The 19897-nt window shown below is 49.5% G+C and overlaps 4 protein-coding genes across 17 annotated transcripts in view; 3 read left to right on the forward strand and 1 right to left on the reverse strand.

Moving 5' to 3' along the window:
• GPBP1L1 (GC-rich promoter binding protein 1 like 1) overlaps positions 1-2050 on the forward strand; it is a 31169-nt gene extending 29119 nt beyond the window's left edge. For all 3 annotated transcript variants that reach the window (XM_021528612.3, XM_085585727.1, XM_085585728.1), the window contains exons 10-12: positions 482-606; positions 1475-1577; positions 1815-2050. In XM_021528612.3, the coding sequence (XP_021384287.1) occupies positions 482-606; positions 1475-1577; positions 1815-1961 (375 nt within the window). In that variant the 3' untranslated portion in view covers positions 1962-2050. The remainder of the gene's footprint in view (positions 1-481; positions 607-1474; positions 1578-1814) is intronic.
• A 1127-nt stretch (positions 2051-3177) lies between these two features.
• On the forward strand, positions 3178-7598 carry CCDC17 (coiled-coil domain containing 17). Of its 12 annotated transcripts, XM_085585718.1 has the most exons (10): positions 3178-4568; positions 4676-4865; positions 5053-5235; positions 5364-5460; positions 5564-5690; positions 5761-5820; positions 5897-6027; positions 6104-6238; positions 6474-6643; positions 6923-7598. In XM_085585718.1, exons 1-10 carry the CDS (start codon positions 4477-4479, stop codon positions 7061-7063), a joined length of 1326 nt encoding a protein of 441 aa, XP_085441844.1. In that variant the 5' UTR covers positions 3178-4476; the 3' UTR covers positions 7064-7598. The 12 variants fall into 12 exon arrangements, with proteins under 12 accessions (XP_085441844.1, XP_085441843.1, XP_085441841.1 ...); XM_085585717.1 differs by having other exon boundaries at positions 3178-4573; positions 5053-5460; positions 5564-5820; XM_085585715.1 differs by having other exon boundaries at positions 5053-5460; positions 5564-5820.
• A 577-nt stretch (positions 7599-8175) lies between these two features.
• Positions 8176-19387, reverse strand: NASP (nuclear autoantigenic sperm protein). Its single transcript, XM_031505554.3, has 15 exons — positions 19248-19387; positions 18468-18518; positions 17577-17687; positions 16987-17067; positions 16721-16818; positions 15140-15994; positions 13250-13332; positions 12290-12366; positions 12088-12161; positions 10925-11113; positions 10549-10715; positions 10091-10144; positions 9926-9997; positions 8846-8977; positions 8176-8345 (listed from the first exon to the last, which is right to left on the reverse strand). The coding sequence occupies exons 1-15, from the start codon at positions 19307-19309 to the stop codon at positions 8292-8294; spliced, it is 2160 nt and encodes a 719-aa protein (XP_031361414.2). The 5' UTR covers positions 19310-19387; the 3' UTR covers positions 8176-8291.
• The window catches only part of PRDX1 (peroxiredoxin 1), a 33326-nt gene continuing 32344 nt past the window's right edge, over positions 18916-19897 (forward strand). The window contains exon 1 of the mRNA XM_085585736.1: positions 18916-18990. The gene's annotated coding sequence lies outside the window, so the exon portion shown is untranslated. The remainder of the gene's footprint in view (positions 18991-19897) is intronic.

Consider the following 19897-nt stretch of genomic DNA (forward strand, 5'->3'; position numbering starts at 1 on the left):
ATTCTCTAAGGAGAGAAACAGTATCACATCTCAACATCTTAGGTTGTTTTCCAACTTCCCTGTCAAACTGCATTCACAGAAAAGTCGAATTTTGTGCTTGTGAAAGGTGCAGGAATGTGGCTCAAGCCTCAGAGGCTCAAACCAGATGCCCCAAATACATAGATTTGTGCCTTAATGTGTATGTAAAGTGTATCTTTAGGAGCATTTAATTCTCATCGTTTTCTTACTGTCACTCTGAGCTGCTGGTGATGGCTTTGCAATGCCAGCACTCACTGCCTTGGCACAGCAGCACAGGCCACCAAACGTCCTTTGTCCTGTGTTGTCCTGTCACAGCCAGGTACATGTTCCTGCAGCTTCTGTAAAAAACACTGGCTCAAGGTGAAAAGCTTGGCTGGACTTCCAAAGGCAGAAGCCTGAACTTGGAACTGTGCTGTTGGCACGGTCTGTGCAAGCACATTTTGATGGTTTTATTTTTCTTTAGATGGAGAGCAACAGCACACCAGAACCAAAGGAAAACTGGGAAGAGAACTGCCATCAGAATGGCCTTTCTCTCCCTTTGCCGGAGGAGGGGGAAAACCTCTCCCATTCATTGGAAGCCGAACACAGGTGAGTAAATGGCAGAATTAAGTGTCTGGAGTAATGAAGAGTGAGTCCTTGGGCTGTGTGAGGAGAAGGAAACAATTTTAAAGAAAAGTATTTTTGGGAAGCAGCAGTAGCTGTGTGTGTGCAAGGAAGGAGGTATTTGTTCTTTATGACTAGTGCTGGACTGGGTGGGGTCTTACTGAAAGTAAAACAAGACACCAATGACAGGTGAGCCAAGGCTTTACCAAGGTCTATAATTAAATTCCAGTGCTTCTTTAATGCCACATCCCTGTGTGTTATGTTAATGCTGCCTAGAGATATTTATCTGCCCACGGTGGGAGTCAGCATGAACCAAGGGTGATTCTGGTTAATTTGCAAGCTGGTGTCCTAAATGTAATGATTTGAAGACATACACCACACTTTATTTGCACTTAGAATACTTCTGTGCTGCTTTACATGCTGTATAAAAGTGGAGGAGAGTTAAGAAAATGTTTACCTGGTATCTCAGGTTGTATCTCACATGAGTAAGCAGTGTGAGTATCTGGTGCAAGCAGGCAGTAAGGTTCAGGAGATTCTGAGCTGTGATACTGGTTTGGTTGCCTCATGTCCTCCTTCAGTGTCCTTGAGTTAGAATTTCAAATCCCTTCCTTCCACCAGGCTGGTTATGTACCCATTGTACAGGGCTGCTGATGGTTAAATATTTGTAAAAGACATTGAAAAATGGTGGGTAAACACAAAGGATTGTTGAAGTGGTCTGTGATAGAGAAGATTTCCCTGGTGAATTTGGAGTGATTTACTATGAAACCTTGTTTTTCATGGATAAAGTGTTCCTTCCTTTGCCATTGTTCCCTTGCTTTAGTTCCCATGCCCCTTTTATTTTCTCCACAATCAGGTTATTGAAAGAAATGGGATGGCAGGAATATCCTGAAAATGATGAAAACTACCTTCCCCTCACCGAGGATGAGCTCAAAGAGTTCCAAATTAAATCAGAGCAGGTATGTTTACAGCTCTTGCTACTTGTGACTGCTCTTCTTCCTCTCGTTTCTCAAGGGCTTATTCTTAAGGGTGTTCAAAAGGACCAAGCATTTAAGGGAGAGTTGTAGAATGGATGGTTCTGCATTGTCCATGTGTGTATACACAGTTAAATGTGGCGTTTGTGTCCACCACAGAGGGTTGGTGAAAGTTACTCTCCACACTTCTGCTCGTTTTAAAACTTACTTTCATTCCTACAGCGAAGAAGAAATGGATTTGGGAAGAATGGATTTCTTCAAGGCCGCTGCTCCAGCCTGTTGTTCCACTGGGGAAGCACTTTTAAGACAAAGATTGAGGACTCAGACACAGAAACAAGTAGCAGCGAAACGTCAGATGACGATGCCTGAAACCGGGCACAATAAAATTAAAATAAATAAAACCAACCCAATAAACTCAGTTCATAGTTCAACACGTGTTTGGGGTTGTATAAACTAAACAGAGTTTATTCTGTCTCCAGTCTGTTCAGTTTTTTCTTTTGTTGTTGATACTTCATGCACAAGGGAAATAATTGTATCCCAAAGAAGAGAGAAATTGGCTTCTTTAGCTTTTTCTTTTGGTTTTGCCCTAATGCTTACTAGAAGTTTGTGCAGCTAGCAAATTTTGACAAAAATCCCTTGTGGGGCAGTGCACAAGTTCAGTCGTGTGAGCAGGACACAAGTGGCTGACTGATCTCTGCAACAACAAGCTTCTAACAGTGCCGCCGCATTGCCCAGCGCGCGGTAACGGTGTGCTAAAACAATCAATGTCGATGACAAAATGGCTTTTGAAGTTCTAATTATGTTAAATTAATGCTAATAACATGAATATTTTATTTTATTTTATTTTTTTTGGCGGCTCGGGGAGCTTCATCACTTAACCAGGCGTTTGTGGTTTTCTTTTTTTTTTTTTTGGGTACAGCTGTAAAATATTTGGATATAGGAATTGTTTGTGTTCTTCTTCTTGCAGCCTTGATATTCAGGGTGGATTGTAAAATATAAATTTTTTGTGAGATTTCAAAGATTAAGATTATTTTGATAACATTATTTACAGATTTTAAAAAGTGACTATCACATTGAGTCTGTATGAGGGGGAAAAACTACTGCATCAAAAATAACTAACTTGGAATAAATATTTTGCATCAGTTTGCCAATTCTAATTGTCTTTCTTATGTAAGAGGAGCTTTCCTCTAAGGGACCTGCAACTTTGGGGGTTCAGTAGCACTGGGGATAAACAGTTTCTTCTCCCGTTCTATTTTTCCACTTGGCAAACATTGCTGTAGTGCTCAGACTGCAGGAGCTGAACTCTTCCTTTAAGAAGGGAGAGGGAGAGCAATGCTGAGGTGACAGTCCATGTTTGGGGATTTTTTTAAAAGAAAATAATTCAAAATTATCTTCTACTAAAGCAGTTTGCTTTTTTTTCCGCTTCATACAAAATGGTGAAGCTCGGCCGGTCGGTGTCACTTGTTCCTGGTGCAATGCTGCTGTTTATGTTCACAACGTGGCAAGGGAATGTCTGAATCCAAAGCTGTTTTCATTGAAATCTTTTTTAAAAATTCATGAAAACATTTCTATTAGATTAAAAAGAATTTTACAAACAACTCAGTTGTGGCCTAAGCTATTTTAGTGTCTGGTGTAAGTTCAGCTTGTGCACAAAGGTTGTGGATTGGAAGGTGCTCTGGGGTTGTGCAGTGTTTGCAGTGGGGTTGGACGGAGTCTCACAAAACCTGGTCTTGCTGACCTGAGGGGGTTTGTCCCAAGGTTGTGCCTGTGTGTTCTTAATCCACTCCTGGCCAGGCAGAGAGGACAGAGGTGTAAGAAAATGGTAACATTTAGTCCTGAATCTTTGCATCTGGATTCAAGGGTGCATGCTCAGCACTGTCAGGTGTAGCTCTGCCACCTGTGCCTCCAGCTCGGGCTGGCTCTGCGATGAACCCCAGAGCAGAGGGGCAGTGGGGCATTTCTTCATCCCTGTGCTCTGGAAACCAGGGTCAAGGGGTTGAGGCTGCCTGGGAGTGCTTGGGGAAGTGCTGGGGCTTCTGTATGACTTTGCAGAAACCATCTTGTTCCTTCTCAATATTCAAACAATGCTTTTGTGTGGAAGAGCCTATCTTTTTTTTTTTTTTCATATATCCATTTCAACCAAGATATGGGGCTCTGTGTGCACTGATCTCAAGAAATGGGGTAAATTTAAAAACGCCTCCACCTCAGATCCATGCTGACAGCCATTTGGAATGGGGGATTTGGATTGCTGATCACTCTGGAGTGGGACCAGACTGCCCTGGGACAGCATGGCCTGGCCTGTGTGTGCCAGGAGCTCCTTTGTGCTTCATGCTAGATGTTGTGCCCCACCCTTCTGTGGGCTGTGAAGGGTTTAAACATCAATAAAACCTTAGAAGTGGCAGTGGCAGCCCCTGGGTGAGCCTGGCAGGGCAACTCCCCATCCATCAAATGGTAGCTTTTTTCCTGAGCAAATAATGAGTCCATGGCAGGTACCACTGGCAATGAGGTGAGGGGAAAAGCTTGTAGGGACTTGCCAAGCAGAGCTGAGGTGGGTGCAAGGACGGAATGCAGGGAGCTTTTTTGGGAAGAAGGGCAGGGCCTGGACACCTGTGGCAAGAAAGGGCAGAAGGAGCTATTTCACCTCTGTGTGGAGGTTCCCCTTAGCTTAAAGTCTGCTAAGGAGCAGCTAAGTGGCAGCTGCTGCAAGGTGGGCAAGGAGCGCTCCTGGACAACCCCAGGGCAAGCAAGTCTGTCATCGAGCACTTTGCAACCACGGAGGGACACAGGGCAGCCGGGCCTGCCTCCCTCATCTTGTTTTCTGTGGATTGCTCTGGTGGCTCAGCGACATTTTTTCCCTATTCCGGGCCCGTGGTAAGCAGTGGGAATGTCCAAGGGTGGGGGTGTGGCCCTCCCTGCCCAGCCCAGCATCCAGCATAGCAACAGTGGCTTCAAACACTGCAGCCACCGCCACCAGCAGTTCTGTACAAACTTCCAGCCTGTCCCGGGGTGCCAGCCCCGCGGGGGGACCCCTTCTGCCTGTCAGGGCGGCCCCCCCGAGTGATTCTGCCTGCTCTGCTTTCCAGGGTGTTGGACATGGGAACCTTCCTCTGCCCCCGCTGCCGCTTGTCGTTCAGATCCCGACCACTGCTGCAGGTGCACCTGGAGAAGCTGTGCCTCGGGCCCACGGCCCCCAGCAGCTCCTGCCTCCATGGGGGGAACCCTCTGCCTGTGGAGGGAGCACAGGGCACGGCAAGGAAACCGCAGGACATCTCGGTAGTGTGGCGCTGGGTCTGGCACAGAATGGGGACAGGGACAGGTGCTGGGCTGGGAAACTGGGTATCACATCCTGGATCCCGCTTGGTCTGAGCTGCTTCTGCCAAAACCAGAAAAGTGTATTATTGGGTGGGGGGGCGGGATTGGGGGAGGGTGGGAGTGTCACCCTTCCCTTTGTGTCTGTGAGGTCGGGGTGTCCCAAACTACGAATGACGCTGAGCACTGTGTGCCTCGTGGGGTCGCAGCAGCCGTGCGGGGACAGCGAGGAGCAGGGCGGGTGCGGGGAGCCCCCCTGGGGGACGTGCTGACCCCCCGCGAGAGGACCCTGCTCCGCACGGCCGGCCCCGCTGCCGGCAGGCTGCCGGTGGAGGTACGGCGAGTCCCGAACGCCGGGGTGGCGGCAGCAGCCCTACGGCTCCCCAGGACCGGGGCTGCCCCTGCTCCCCGTGACCCCGTGTGCCGCAGGGAGAGCCCCCCCGGCAGCCGCTGCCTCGGCAGGGGCTCTGGGAGCCGCCGCGGGAGCTGCGGGAAGCCCACCAACGCCAGGTGGCCGAGATCCGGGCCAGGACCCGGCAGCTGGAGCGGCAGAGAGAGGGTAGGCACTGGCAGTGGTTTTGGGGCGGTGGGAAGGCGCGTGTGGGATGCAGTAACCCCCCGAGGGGGGCTGTGCTGAGCCCCAGCCCCTCACGGCCCCTCAGGGCTGTGCCAGCGGCTGGCAGCGCTGCAGACCGGGGCACCTGCGGGACCCCAGCCCGAGCAGGGGGACCCCGAGCCCAGCCAAGGCCCGCGGGACCAGCCCGGACAGGTCCCAGCAGCACAGCACAGGTGAGCCCCGGCCCTGTGAGGCGCTCTCCATCAAGGCTCCCTCATCCCCCATTTGCCATCTCCTCCCCAGGGCCACCCTCCAGCTGGACAGCCTCCTGCCGCCCGCAGGGCCGCTCGCGGCCGAGGCCAGGTGAGGGTCTGTGGCCACGGCCCCCGAGCGAGTGCCCGGCCGAGCTCCGGCAATGGCTGAGCCGGGGCTCCGGCAGGGCGCTGCGACTGTCCTACCTGCGCTGCGGGGGACACGACCCGGCCATCCTGGAGCAGCTTCTCCACCTCCAGCTGGAGGCCACGGTGCTGGAGGAACGAACTGCGGGGCTGCGCAGGGCCAGGCAGATGGGTAAGCGCCAACACCGGGCACAGACCTGTCCCCCTGAGGGACCGTGGCCCCCGGGCAGCACCTGAGGCACCCCCAGCTCTGCCAGCAGAGCCCCCCGGCACGGGCACACACGGTCTGGATGCGGCGCTGCTGGCCGTGGAGATGGAGAACCGGCGTCTGGAAGATGAACTGTTGGCTCTGAAGGTCAGAAGGGAGAGGAGAGCAGATGCTGGTAGGTGATGGTCCTCCATCTGCACCCCACAGCCCCTGGCTGCCTCTGTGGTTGCAGCATCAGAGCTCTGGGCTGGAGCTGGCTCCTGGAAATACTAGCAGGTGGAGGGGGGCTGCAGCTCGGGGTTTGACTCTGCAGTGAGCAGGGAGAGTCCCAGTCCCCTCAACACAGGCCAGGTGAGGTGCCAGGAAGATGGTTGCTGTAAATCCCAGGGTGACCAAATCCTGTTGCCCAGGCTCACGGGCAGCCCAGCAGCGCACGGAGGAACTGGCCCGGCTCCAGGCAGAGGTGGGAATGCTGCGATGCCACGCAGAGCAGACAAGGCCATGGCTGCACCCTCCTGTCTTGCCACACCTTGTAACGCCACCACTGCCACCAGCCCTTGCTGTGCCAGAACTTTTCATGGTAAGAGCCTCAGTCCAGGGCAATTTCCAGCTCTCCAAGGTGGGGAGAGGGGAGTTGGGATTGGGCTGCCAGCTGGGACAAGATGATGGGTGTGAAGGTACAAGCTTGGGGACATTTGGGAACAGCTCACTTTGCTGCGCCTGGGGATAGAGCCACTGGGACAGGAGAGTCCCCACCAGTGCTGGACCAGGGATGTCATTTGCTCTGCACACCCAGTGCCAGACGTGAGGGGATGGCCAGGCCCCTCCTCCCCCTGACATGACTCTTTTCCTTTCCCAGGAGCCCCTTGGGGCAGCACTGGGGCCTGGCAGACCCACAGCCCATGTGCCCTCTGGACTCCCCTTCACCCCCTTTGTGGCCCTGGAGGACCCTCCTCCTGCTCAGGAGCCTCCAGCTCAAGACAGGGCTCCCCAAAGGTGAGGCAGGAATAGGCCATGGCCCCACTGGACTGCCCTGCCACCCCCTCCATGGCAAATATGGGTTTCAGGAACTGTTGGGGTGATGAAGGCAAAACCTGTGTTCAAGCTGCAAAGATGGGTTCAGGGACCAGTTGTGCAGCTGATACCAGGATCCCACAGTGCTGGGGTGGGTGGAAGTGTTATGGGATCACTGCTGGGACCAAGAGACTCTGGGCATTTCATCAGGAAAAGGACAGGCAAACCCCCAAGCCAGCAGCAAACTGAGTGACACAGCTCAGGCTCCACCTCAGGACAGAGCCCACAGCCAGAAGAGGTTCAACCACTCCTACTCATCACAATGGTGGTTTGGGGACAGGCAGAGGGCACAGAGGGGCACAAAAAATTCCCTGCCCTCAGGCTCATGCCCACATCCCACTGTAGGGACAGCCTAAACCAGGGCATGCACAGCTCAACCCTGGGAACTAGCAAAAACCACAGCCAGCTTTCCAAAGTGTCAGAGGCCCTGTGCTACATGTTTAATAAAAGCCTTCAGCTCACGCCTCTTCACTTCTTGGCTTTTTTTAATACACACACAACCCAGGGCAGGGTCCCAGCCCCACCTGGGCACTCAAGCTGGCCCAGGGAGCAGCCCTGCCCCTGCTTCTAACCATCAGCACCTGCTCCTGCATCCCCTTCTGGGTGCAAAGTAGAGGTTGAGCTGAGATAAAAATACACAGCAACAAAGCCCAGGATGTTACAAAGCTCCTCCTTTATCAGCATTCCTCACCATCTTTAGGCTGCTCAAAGCTGAGGGAGGCACTATCAGAACCCACTTCAGGCTCAGCCTTGAATGAACAAAACACAGCCCCAGCTGTGACAAGGCCCCAGCAGAAGAAAAAAATGGTCAGGTCCCTGGACAAGTGACATTCAGGCAATGCTCTCCTTCCCTGCAGCAACCAGCCCTGCCTGGCCCATCCAACCCTCTGCTCCTAAGGAGGCAGATGTGGGTGGAAATGCTGAAGTTAAAGGGAGCACGAGCCCAGTGGTGGGCAAGGGCTGAGACCTGCAGCCCAGGGGGACAGCCAGGAGCAGAGGCTGGAACCTGTCACAGGAGGGAGGTCAAAATAGGGACTATTTGCTTACAGTCTTTATTGAAGTCATACAAAAGTTGCCAAAAAGTGAAAAAATACACTATATACAAAACCATTTTCCTTGTAAGGAGAGGAGTGTCCAAGGTTAAAGAATCATTATCATACTGTGCTTTCAACTGCAGCCCCTGATTCTGCTTGTGGCCTTTTCTCTATCTAAAAGAGAAGATAAGGGTTTGTTTTTAAAAGGCAAGACATGGTCTTACAGCACCAACTCATGCAGCAGCCCAAGGGTTCTGTAATTTGAAGACTGAACTATGTGAACTTTGCCAGTCTCCAGAGCCCAACACTACCATAAAGCATTGATAGTAACAAGTGCAGCCCAGGGGTAAGTAATAAAACCCAGGAACATTAAAAATTGGGGGAAGACCCTGTGCTGGAGTTGAGCCCAGCAAAAAAGCACCCAGAACCTGTCTCTGTCCCACCCCACAGGTGACAAGGCTCCACAGCTGGGTCTGTCCAGCCCACACAGGGTCAGCACCACAGCACAACATGCATCCTGCCCACTAGAAATAGTCTTCATCTCATGTGGGAAACCTTGTGAAGGACAGCAGGCAATAAAACCAGGACATCTACCAGGCACAGAACCATCCCTGAACAGAGAGGGGGGAAGTAAAATAAAAAGCACAGCCCAGACTCCTGGCTCAGCTGCCCACCTCCTCTTCCATTTTTTCTGCAACCTCATTTCCACGGGGGACAGGGTCCCCACCACCACCATTGACAGCTGGTTCTGGTTTAGATTTCTTGGCTTCATTGTCTCCCTGATGAGTCTCCTCCTCTGGTTTCCTCTGAAGACAAAATTGTTTATAAACTCCACTAAGTACAAACCAAAGTTTAAATCTTTTTGAGAAATTTAGCATTAGATGTCACTGCACATCATCTACCCAACTTCTGTTTGCCAGGCTCAGGACAGACTCCTCAGTGTTGGGATTTAAACCAGAGTTTTGAGGCTCTGACACCAAGGTCTTGACCACAGTGACACTTTAGGTGCCAGGATCTCCAGAGATGAGTTATCTGTAGTTACAGTCTGGTAAAAAAAGGGTGCAACCACTGAGCCTCTAACAGTTCTAGGGTAGACTCAGGGCATCCACAACATTTGAAATCACCTACAGAAGCTCCAAATCACTCCAGGCATATCTGAACTGGTAAGACCAATGGAATAGAAGCAACATAAAACTGAGAGCATCTCCTACAAGATCTTAGTTTTTAGCAGCAAACACTTTCAGAGAACACACAATGCTTAAAGGAACCAAGTTCTCAATATGTGATCTCTTGAAGAAGCAGTTTATAATTATCACCAGTGTGGCTTTACTATTTATTAGAAGTCCAAGTCCCAGTTTCCTCTTGGAAACAAGGGAACCCAGCCCAGCCTGGTTGCCTGCCTTTTCCTTGGGATCTGCAGGTGACCCTGCTGCTCCTTGGGGGTCCTCAGCAGAGGAAACTGTTGTTCAGGGAACAACTGCAGAAGCCACACAGCTGGATCAGATTTACATCAGTGTGGGTCAGGCAGGGTGCTGAACCACCAAGAATGGTCTTCTGGAGGCCAGATGCTCCCCAGACTGATTGGTTCCCAGTGGAAGAGAGTTTCATACACTACTGGTTTTACTTTTGGAGTGTTTTCCCAATATACAACTAAGTTAAGAAAAAATACTTTTAAGACAAATCCTATTATTACACAGAGCAAGCCAGTGATACTTCAAAAAACTGCTTGTTTGACAAGTAATTTCTGGACTCACCTTTTTCCTGACTAGATGAGAGATGTCTGTTACACACTGAGATGCACCATCAGCTCCTTTCCTTACTGGAATCTGTTACAAGACAGACACTGACACATGAGCAAACACAACCAGTAATCCTTAGAGCAGAAAGGAATTAACAACATTCATTTTAGATTAACTTACTGTGGACACAGAACCACTGTCTTCACTTTGTGCAAAGCCGGATGTAGTTCCAACCTTAACAAAAGCAGAAAAAACGGATTATGGCAGATAATACACGTGAACTTAGTGAGATACAGAAAGCCCAAGTCCTTCACATCCCAACACTGGATTCTGCACTTCAGTACAGGACAGATGTGTACACCACATTTGCCTGACCCATCATTTCCAGTCCTGATACATTAAATGCCACAGAAGCCTATCAAATTCCTATTTAGTTTGGAACAATCAGTATCAGGGCTCTTAGTAAATATCCTCTTTAAATGTCACCTGCCTCCGTTTCCTTCTCACAACCACAGCCTGGTAATACCTGTGAGCAACCACCAGTCCCCGATTAAGTCTGAGCTCCTCCCATTACTGATTTATTCTAAGTTCCAATGGAAGAAGGGTTGGATCAAAAGGAAACCACAGGACACACTCACCAGAGTTGCTTTCAGTCCTAGCTCAGCTACTTTTGCACTCTTCTGTGACTCCTTTGAATCTTCTATCTTCTCTTTAATTTCAGGAAGCAGTCCCTTAAGTTCTTCTATCTCCTTCTCATCCTCAGGGGACCCAGTGTCTGTCTTCTTTATTCGCTCAGTCAGTATTGCTGGAATGAAACAGTTATCAGGGCAAAACACCTCGAGACAAAGTAACTGTCCAGTCACCAACATCCAAAGGCAACTATCTGCTAACAAACCAACTCTGCCTCGGTGTAATCTCACCATTTTCAGATAAAACAGGACACAGCAGAAAATGAGCATACCTCACTACTTTGCCTTGTGAAAACTCACTAGGCAGCTTAAGAATTCCACGTACCCAGTCTCTTGTCTATGACTTCCATGGACTTCCCAAACTGCAGCACAGCCTCGTCGAAGTCGCTGTTGTAGTGGTAGGCCAGGGCGAGCTGGTAGTGGCTCTCGGCCAGCAGCCGGTCGTGAGCCTCCAGGTACTTCTGCTGCAGCGCCAGGCAGGCCTGGAACTCCTCTATTGCCTGCGTGTAGTTTTCTACAGGAGAAAGCCCCAAGGTCTTTACAAACCTCAGTAATTTCACAGCAGAACCATCTAAACCCTGGTTTGGTTACTCTGTGTTTTGTTCCACATCATACAGTCTGCAAACAGAAACACCACTCAACACAGCAGTGCTGGGCTGCTTTCAGACCATCAGGGGACAACACTGCCTCCCCTGAGAGACTGACTAGGCCTCTGGAGGACCAGCTCTTCTGGTTCCCTCACAAGTGCTTTGTCTAATTTCAGCACAGAAAACTGAGCAGCCAAGTCAAAGCAGGCACCAAATCCTCCTGCTTTACAGTCTACTAAGAACTGAACAATTGTAATTGGTCCCAACTGCAGCACAGATCTGGAGCTAAGGACAGTGCCGCCTTCCTGCCAAGCCCTCCCCAAACGTGCTCTAGTGACAAAAGACACAACCCTTGTTCTGCAGCCCTGGCCCAGAAACCTGTTGGGTTATTTCCAATGCCTGCCCCAGAGAAAGTGTACATTTGGATTTAACAAAATTAGAATACATTTTTAAAAGAAAGACAAGTGAGTCATTACAAAGCATAAACCTGAGGTTTGCCTCCCACTCCCTTTTTTCTGCTGTATAACACAAGAACCTTTCCTGACTATAGCCTAGGATTTGGGAAGGTCTTAAGGGAGTCAACTATTTTTCATGACAATTTCAGCAAGTCTCTCAAGTTCATAAGCAAGGTTTGGTCACTTCAGAAAGCAGAAGATGAGGCTGGCAACACATTGCTTCGTATTAACGTTTTTTTTTTCCCACTGCTCTGCAAAAGCACAGACTATCCTATTTTTGAGACAGCAGCCATTGCTTCTGAAGCTTCTCACATGGCTGCAACTATCATGATCTAATTTGTTCTTATCCTAACAGCTTTAACTCACATCTGCTCATTTTAAAGTACAAAACCCAGTGACAGAAAGTAGAACCAAACATTTTGCACATAAAAATTAACATTACTTACCAGATTCAATGCTAACTTCTCCTAACTTCAGATGAGCTTGAGCTGCATGGAGCTGAGCTTCTTTTGTTTCTTGTCTACAACAAGACAAAAATAGTTTTCAAATCCTGATCAGAGCATGCCACGTTCTCCAATTGGCTATACCACCAACTAATTTACAGTGAGTTTCTGTGGCATATAGCCAAATTAGAACTTTAGCCTTTACCTCTTGTAAATGACTTTTGCTAACTCCAGCATGTCCCAGGCTAGCTCAAGATTGCCAATTTCATCCTCCTCACTTTCCTGTGAAGACCAGAAGTGCATGACAGATTAAGTGACTTGGTCATAGACCACATCAAACACCACCACTAAATTCCCAAACAGTGTAATCAAGGAATCCATTTCTGCAAGAGGTCAACATTCCACCACTAGAAGAAATAAAATAAAGAAAAAATATGCAGAAGAGGTTATTGCATCAACCAAGACTTTGCCTGGAGTAAAGATTGTTAAATGGAACATGAACTCGCATTGTTTTGTGACATACTTTTATTTTTTTTTCAGAAATAACAGGGCACCAAGCACCACTATTATCCCAAGAGCAAGATGCTGTTTAAGGTTCTCTTTAGATTAACCAAATAAAGTTGATGGTCCAGCTTTTTTTAATGAGCCTTTGAGCTCTGTTAGCATAATCTGAAAAAGGGACAGACAGTTACCTTGAATGTTTAGTGCCACTCTACGAGGCTGCAGATTTTTCCAGGTGTTTTGACTACTACATCAATGAACATCTCAGGTTTGAGGAGCACTACACTTCTCAAACAATTCCCATCCTAATCACAGATTACTGAACAACCAGACAAGCAATTAACTGTTCCAAGTAACTACAGTGACAGGCTGGAACAGCACTCCCTGCCTGTCCCACCAGGCCACATTAGCTCAGCACACCAAAAGCATTTCTGTCAGAACAGCTGAACAAACCCAAGTCTACAGACACCGCTGAGCAAGATGCTACAATGCAGACAAGGCCTAACACAAGGCCTAACACTGGCCAATACTGGCTTTCAGAAGTATTTTCCTACACAGAACTAAACAAAACACAAGTGAGCTTTTAGAAGGACATCAACATCATATTTTAGGTCCAATACTGCATCCTTCCATGAGCACTGGTGTCAGACCTCAGCAACCTCACCTTGTCTTCCACTGTCAATTCATTTTCCTTATCATCGTCGGCTTTATCATTTTCTTTATCTTCGTCTTCAGATTCTTCTGTTTCTAGAAGACAAGTAGATGCATGAGGACACTTCTGGTTACTGTGCTTGCTCGACACGGAGCCAGGCAGAGTATGTTATAGCCAACCCTTATCCTCTCAGTGACAGGTTAGAGGTGTGATATAAGATGAGCAGATACATTAAAGTCTCAGCATGAGCAGCCATCTTGCTGAAACTGTTCAGACTGTAGACTAAAGCAGTCCTTAAGTTCAACTTCTTACTATCTACAACAGAAACTTACACAGAATTCAGGTCTCACAAATCTGTTGTCACCCCCCACTGAAGCCACAGGATCCTGAGCTGCCCTAGAGGCACTGGCCAGCTGCTAAACTTCATGCTACAGAAAGTGTTTTCAGCAAGATAGCTGCCAAACTGCACACAAATTAGTCTGTTTCTCAGTTCATGATCCTCATGTCAGGCATTTAAGTGCCAATGTTAATGAACCTCCTCTTGTGTAATACTAATTTGACTTTTGCCACTGTGCAGAAGCATCACGTCATCTGCTCTACCAGCAAAAGATATTTTGGGGAAACGTGCAGTAAAGGAGTATGGCTAATAGCTTCAGAGCACTGCCTGGTCTGCAGGCTGCAGTCACATAATTCCTGTATCACAATCTCTGGCTATTCCAGCAGAGAATCTTGATTGGCAGGGACTAGAGAGCCTATGAACTCGCTAGTCTAACTCCCAGCACACACCCACCACTGAGAGGGCCAAACCTGTGAACATGAAGACACTTGTATAAAGGTAAACAGAAGAGATGTCAGGACTCTAAGATTTAAGTAATGGGAGGAGCTTGGAACAACACCAGGCCAGAATGTTCCAGAGGGTCCTCACACCCCCAGACTTGGGGCAAAAAGCTGCAGTATGTGTGCATCAGCAGCCCTTCAGCACTGAGGGTGAGGAGCAGGTAACTACTCTCAGTTTATTTTCAGTCATCCTCTCTCCACAGACACCTTGTTAGGCCACTGCTCCACCACTGAGTGTTCACTATACTTAGCAGAACAAATCCTTCCATGGTCCAGAACTGTTCAGTCTGAACATTTTCCACTCCTGAAGTAAGGCACTGTCTGTGAAGATGAGTTACTGACAAGCGAAGCTGCAATTACTGTTCATCAATTAATTTGTGCAATAGAAGGCACAGGCCCACTAAGGCCACAAAGTACTGCTGCAGCAAAGGGTGCAAGTCTTACTTCAACAGAGCCCTGGAAACAGCTATAATAAAGCAGGGAAGCAGAAGGGCAGAAGCTGGACAGCCAGAAAAGACTGTACTAGAGCAGCAATAAGCCTTCAGCAAATCAAGTTCAGATTTTCCAACTAAATTTTTGCTAGCAATGACCATCAGAAAGACTCAACTGAAGAGTTCCTTTCCTCTACCAGAAGTAAATTTACTACTTTGTGTTCAGCTGTTCTTGTTTTTTTCACCACCATTTTAAAATAAAACACAGCTATTACCAGAGGCAATTTGTGTTTCAAGGTATGTGAAGGTTAGTGCAATACACCCAGACGCATGCAAGTGAACATCCATTCAGTATTCTCCACCAGCCTAGCCATTACTTACACATTTCACAGGGCTGTCAGTTTGCTTTCAAGTAAGACTTGCTTTGCAGTTAGTTAAGCGTTAGTCTAGAGAAACTGAGACTATTCACTATTCCTTGAAACTTTACTTGTATGTAAAGTCCTTCAAGAGCCCCTTTACTGTGCCTTTTCCTTATTCTAAGGCAAACAGAAAATTCTGAATGGAACACTTTTTACCCATTGTTAGCCAAATTCAAGTCATCCACCCACAAGTACTTTTCTCCTCTCAGTGTTACCTTCTCCCTCTTCCATCACGTCATCTTTCTCTTCTTTTTCTACCTTAGCACCTTCACCCTCTTCCATCAGGTCTTCCTTCTTTTCCTCTTTCTCTACCTTAGCAGCAACTTCAGCATTTTCTTTCATGTCATTAGGTGGCTCTTTGCCCTCTGTGGGCAGAGGTTCCTTTGAGGACTCTGTCTCTTTAGATTCACCTGGTTTCTCTTCTGTAACTGTCTCTACTGGCTCTTCTTTCTCTTCTGCCTTCTGTTCAGCCACCTCTGCATCCCCTTCTGCCGCTTCTTTCTGTTCCGCAGCAGCTGCTGCCTGTGCTTCTGCCTCCTCTTCCACAGCTGTCTCTGCTTGCCCTTCTACAGCCTCTCCCTTCTCCACAGCTGGTTCTTTTTCTGTTGCTTCTGCTGCTTGTTCTCCCATCTCTCCCTTCTCTTCCACAACCCCTTCTCCTGCTTCAGCCTCTTCTCCAGCTGCCTTTCCCTCCTTGTCTGACACTTCTGCTGATCTCTCCTTCTCCTCAGTTGCCTTCTCTACCTTGTCCTCAGGCACCATCTTCTGCTCTTTTTCTACCTCCTTCTCTTCCACAGCTGACTCCTCTTTTACAGGCACCTGCTTCTTCTCTTCTGAAGTTTCTTCTTTTCCCACAGAAATCTCAGTCTTCTCTTCAGCCTCTTTGGGCTTCACATCCTTGTCAGCAGCTGCTTCTTTGGGTTCTTTTTCTCTAATCTCTTTAATTTCGACATCCTCTTCTTTGATTTCCTTCTCAGAGAGTACTGTAGACTCTTCCGTGGACTTTTTGGCCTCTTCCTTTTCCCCCATGGCGTTATAAACCTGTTCTCTCAACTCCTCCCTTGCTTCTTCTACATGATTGAGGAAGCATAAACATTTCTTCGAGTTTAGTGATAAAGACATTAACGGGCACTGACAACACCACCCTCAAGACCCTCCAGTGTGTTGGTTTGTTACCAAGTTGGATGACACTCCTAAAAGCTTCATTTTCCAAGTACAAGGAATTAGGAGACAACCAACATACCTGCTTGATCTAAGCAAGTCCCTTCCCCTTCCCCAGACTGCAGCATTGCAAGCGGCCGCTCAAGCAGTGTGTGGTTGTGCAGCGATTTTAGTCACAGCTAAGCAAGAGGTGACAGTGCTTTAACAGTCTGGATGGACAGGAATTCCTGTATCCCCTCCAGCTGCAGGCAGCATAAAATAGCCACTGTTCTTGGGACTTTGTACAGAGACTCTGACCTCTGGAACTACACACACTGTACTGCTACAAGGTTACAAAGCAGTTGGAGTCAGTGGTGAAGCCTAAGAAAGCGAGTTTGAATGCAGTGTTCAGGACACAGACACCTGGTGACCCTTTACACATGCTTTCAGTGACCAGCTCCTTGCAGATGTTTTATAGATTTTGTTCATCTTTAAGCAAGACTACAAAAAAACGTAACAGAAACAGAGTCCATTCAGACTGCCAAGAGTTTCAATAGTATGATTCAGCCTACCCAAGATACCAATGGACTAAATTTGGATCATTCCAAGAAAACAAAGCCTGGAGCCTCCATGGCAGGGCAGGCAGCTTTACATACCATCAGCAGCTGGCAACGCAGAGTCATCTTCTGCTTTTTCTCCTTCCTCTTCCACCTGCACCCCTTCTAAGGCATTTCCCAGCACACCATTTTCCATTCTAAAGGGAATAGGAGTTTGTTATCCCTTGGATTTTTTAATATCATACTTTGAACTGCACAAGCTGCAATGCCACAGCCCATCCCACCCAGGGCAATCCTGTCCATAAAGGAGTGAAATCCTGTTACACCAGAGACACTCTTCACCAAATGACAAACTGTCACCGTACCTTGCCAACTCCAGGAGAGATTTTCCATAATAAAAAAAAGCTTCTGCACACTCATCCGCTGTCTCACCATACTTTTTACCCCTACAAAAACAATAAGGAATTATTTGCCTGTGCCTACTTTAGATTTGGATATACAAACTTTAATGTTAAATACTCTTTGACAAAAGGATCCCTTTCTTGGCTCATTTCCAATTGCTTTAAGCAAATATTGAATACTTCTCGCAGATATGGCTCTCAAACACCCAACTGAGGAAATTAATCTGTAACCCAAAAAGTACCATTCACAGAGACTGATCAAGACTAGTGAACAAATTACTAGAGAAAACACCTGCATAATAAACTATCAAATCCCTTTCCCTCCTTAGGGAACTCTGCTGGCAATGCCTATCACAAAATCCACCTAAACTGCACACCAACTATAGCACTGTCCAACTCTTCAGTGACTTTAAATACTTTGCCCCCTCCACAGCTTCATTATAAATTATAAACATGTTAGGTAAAAATCCCAATCTTTCTTGCATAATCCAAATCAGAACAGCCAAGCTGAAGCCCAAGCCCAGCAAAAACACACAGAACATTCTACTACTCACAGTAAGCTCGCAGCTTCCTGGAATGCATTCACAGCAGCTGGAATATTTCCCATTACCAAGTGCTTCTGTCCCAAACCTAATAGTTTCTTTGATTCTCCATCCACATCCATACTGGAGGAAGGGGAAATAAATTAAATAAAGGATTCTGTTAGTTTTCACAATCATTTTAGCTTTCAAAGCCTAGTCTGCTTTATGGAATAGTGAGTTGCATACATTACAGTGGTTGGAACTACCAGAGCAGGTGGGATTTGTTTGGTTTTGTTTGTGTAAATCTGAAATAACTGATAGTTTCAATAACCAAGGGAAGCCAGGTAAATGTATCCAATCACTGCAACAAGTATCAGAAGCTGCTGTGACAAAGACTGCTAAAAAATATACTTTAGGAGTTGCACACCAACACACCACAGAGCACCAGTGCTCCAGACCCCAATGCTAAATCAAGAAGAATAAAGTCAAGTTAAAATTTTCATAGCACAGCACGATGCATCTGAGAAGAATGACAGATACCAGTGTCAGTTTAACTCAGTGCCTCTTGTAGAGCTTCATTTCCAGAACGTCCAGCCCAGCATCTCAGACTGGGACAAGAGGAGCTGCCCACAAAGGAATACCATCTATCACATGCCAGCTGCATACTTGTGCCTCTCCAGCACTAATTAAAAACCCAAAAACTTCAATAACAGGTGATATGTTTATATGTATCAGTCCCTGAAAAGGCCTTGATGCACTAGTTTTGTGCAAACCACTGGTGAGCACAGGTTTTCAGCACCTGCATCACACTTGGGAGTTAAACTCCAAGTCTTGGAAGCTATTTGAAGGGTGACCTTTGCGTTTCACACAGTAACTCCGGGTTTTTGTGTGATTTGATACTGACAATCCCACCTCCCATCTCACCTGTCTGTCTTGTCTGTGGATGTGGAAGGAGCTGCCAGTTCCTCTTCCATCCTGCAAACAGAAAACCGAACGTTCTTTTTATTCACGTTTAGAACCGCCCACCCATTTCAGGGCACCGAGAGAGCTCCCGGGGGTGCGGAACCGGCGCCAGGAGCGTGGAACAGCGGTGGCCATGCACCCCGAGCGGGCTGGGGCCCCGCAGCGCGGTGTTGGTGGCCGCGGGGGCCGCGCCGGCCGTGCCCGCCGGTCCCGCGCAGACAATGGGGCCTTTCCCGCCTTCCGCCGGCCCCGCCCCCCGCCCTTGGCGCCAAACCCCGGCGGCGGCGCCTCACGGGCCGCCGGTCACGTGACACCGCCCCCCCACCCCCAGCCCGCCCCGCGGCGTCGCCTGCCCCCAACAAAGATGGCGGCGGCCGCGCAGCGGTCACGTGGCGGCTCCGCGCGAGCCGCGCGGGCCCAGCTGGCGCCGGAGGAGCGGGGCGGCGGCACGTACCACCGCCGGCGGGGGGGACGGCGGAGGCAGGTACCACAAAGCGGCGAGGGGGGGACGGGGGACGCAGGTACCACCGCCGGCGAGGAGGAAAGGGGGGGAGGAGGGGGTGAAGCTTCGCCAGCCCGACCAGCACCCCCAGCCCTCCCCCTAAGGAAATCCGGCCCAGCGCCCCCCTGCCCCCCATCCCCTCCGGTACCCTGCGGCCCGAAGGCGCCCCCCCTCTCCCCTGATGCCCCCCGTCTCCTACACGCACACACCGCAACCGGGGCCAGCCCACGCGGCCCTACCTAGTCTGAGAGGCCGGCGCGGGCTCGACGCAGGGGGGAGCGGCGATGGCTGAGGATTGCATAGAAGCTGCCGGAGAGAGGGGCGGCGGCGGCGGAGTGCAGCCCCCTGCCCCTCCGGCTGCCTATATACCCCCGAGGACACGCCCCGGCCCGCCTGGCGGCGCGCGCGCGCCGCAGGGGGACTACCGCTCCCGGCACGCCGCGCGCCGGCCCCGCCGCGGGACGCCGGGGGCGCCGCCGCGCGGGGCGCGCTGGGAAGTGTAGTGCCGGATAGGGAGGCGGGGTCCCGCGGGGCATGTCGGGAGGTGCAGTCCCACTCCCTCAGGGCGGCTGTGGGAGCCCCTCAGCCCCAGCTGGGAGCCCGGGGGGCTCCGGCAGCCCGGCCCCGGCTCTACACCCGCTCGCGGCCCCTTCAGGCGAACAGGCCCCGGGTTTCTGCCCAGCTAACGCAGATGCTCGGCTCTCCCGTGGCACATGAACACAAGAGCAGGCAGGGCTGATAGGGCCGCTGCTCTGTCACAGCACAGCCCAGCACCGAGACCTTCAGGCTCTGCTATTTCAAGGTAAAAGTTTTCTAGCTTCAACCCCGCCCTGTCTCTCCCTGCAGGAACAGAGCTGGGAAGTGTGGGGCTCACAGGGCTACAGCTTTA

This window comes from Lonchura striata, chromosome 8, assembly GCF_050655825.1.
Source record: "Lonchura striata isolate lonStrDom1 chromosome 8, ASM5065582v1, whole genome shotgun sequence".
NCBI classification, from domain to species: domain Eukaryota; kingdom Metazoa; phylum Chordata; class Aves; order Passeriformes; family Estrildidae; genus Lonchura; species Lonchura striata.

Excerpts from the sequence above, each read along its gene's own strand:
- CCDC17 (XM_085585715.1), top strand. The coding sequence starts at position 4,477 with ATGTCCAAGGGTGGGGGTGTGGCCCTCCCTGCCCAGCCCAGCATCCAG. Across the intron at positions 5,821-5,896 it reads CCGCTCGCGGCCGAGGCCAG|GGCGCTGCGACTGTCCTACC; the intron begins GTGAGGGTCTGT and ends GGGCTCCGGCAG. Across the intron at positions 6,644-6,922 it reads CTGTGCCAGAACTTTTCATG|GAGCCCCTTGGGGCAGCACT; the intron begins GTAAGAGCCTCA and ends TTCCTTTCCCAG.
- NASP (XM_031505554.3), bottom strand. The coding sequence starts at position 19,309 with ATGCAATCCTCAGCCATCGCCGCTCCCCCCTGCGTCGAGCCCGCGCCG. Across the intron at positions 17,688-18,467 it reads TCCACAGACAAGACAGACAG|TATGGATGTGGATGGAGAAT; the intron begins GTGAGATGGGAG and ends CCCTTCCTCCAG. Across the intron at positions 8,346-8,845 it reads CAGAAAAAATGGAAGAGGAG|ATAGAGAAAAGGCCACAAGC; the intron begins GTGGGCAGCTGA and ends CTTCTCTTTTAG.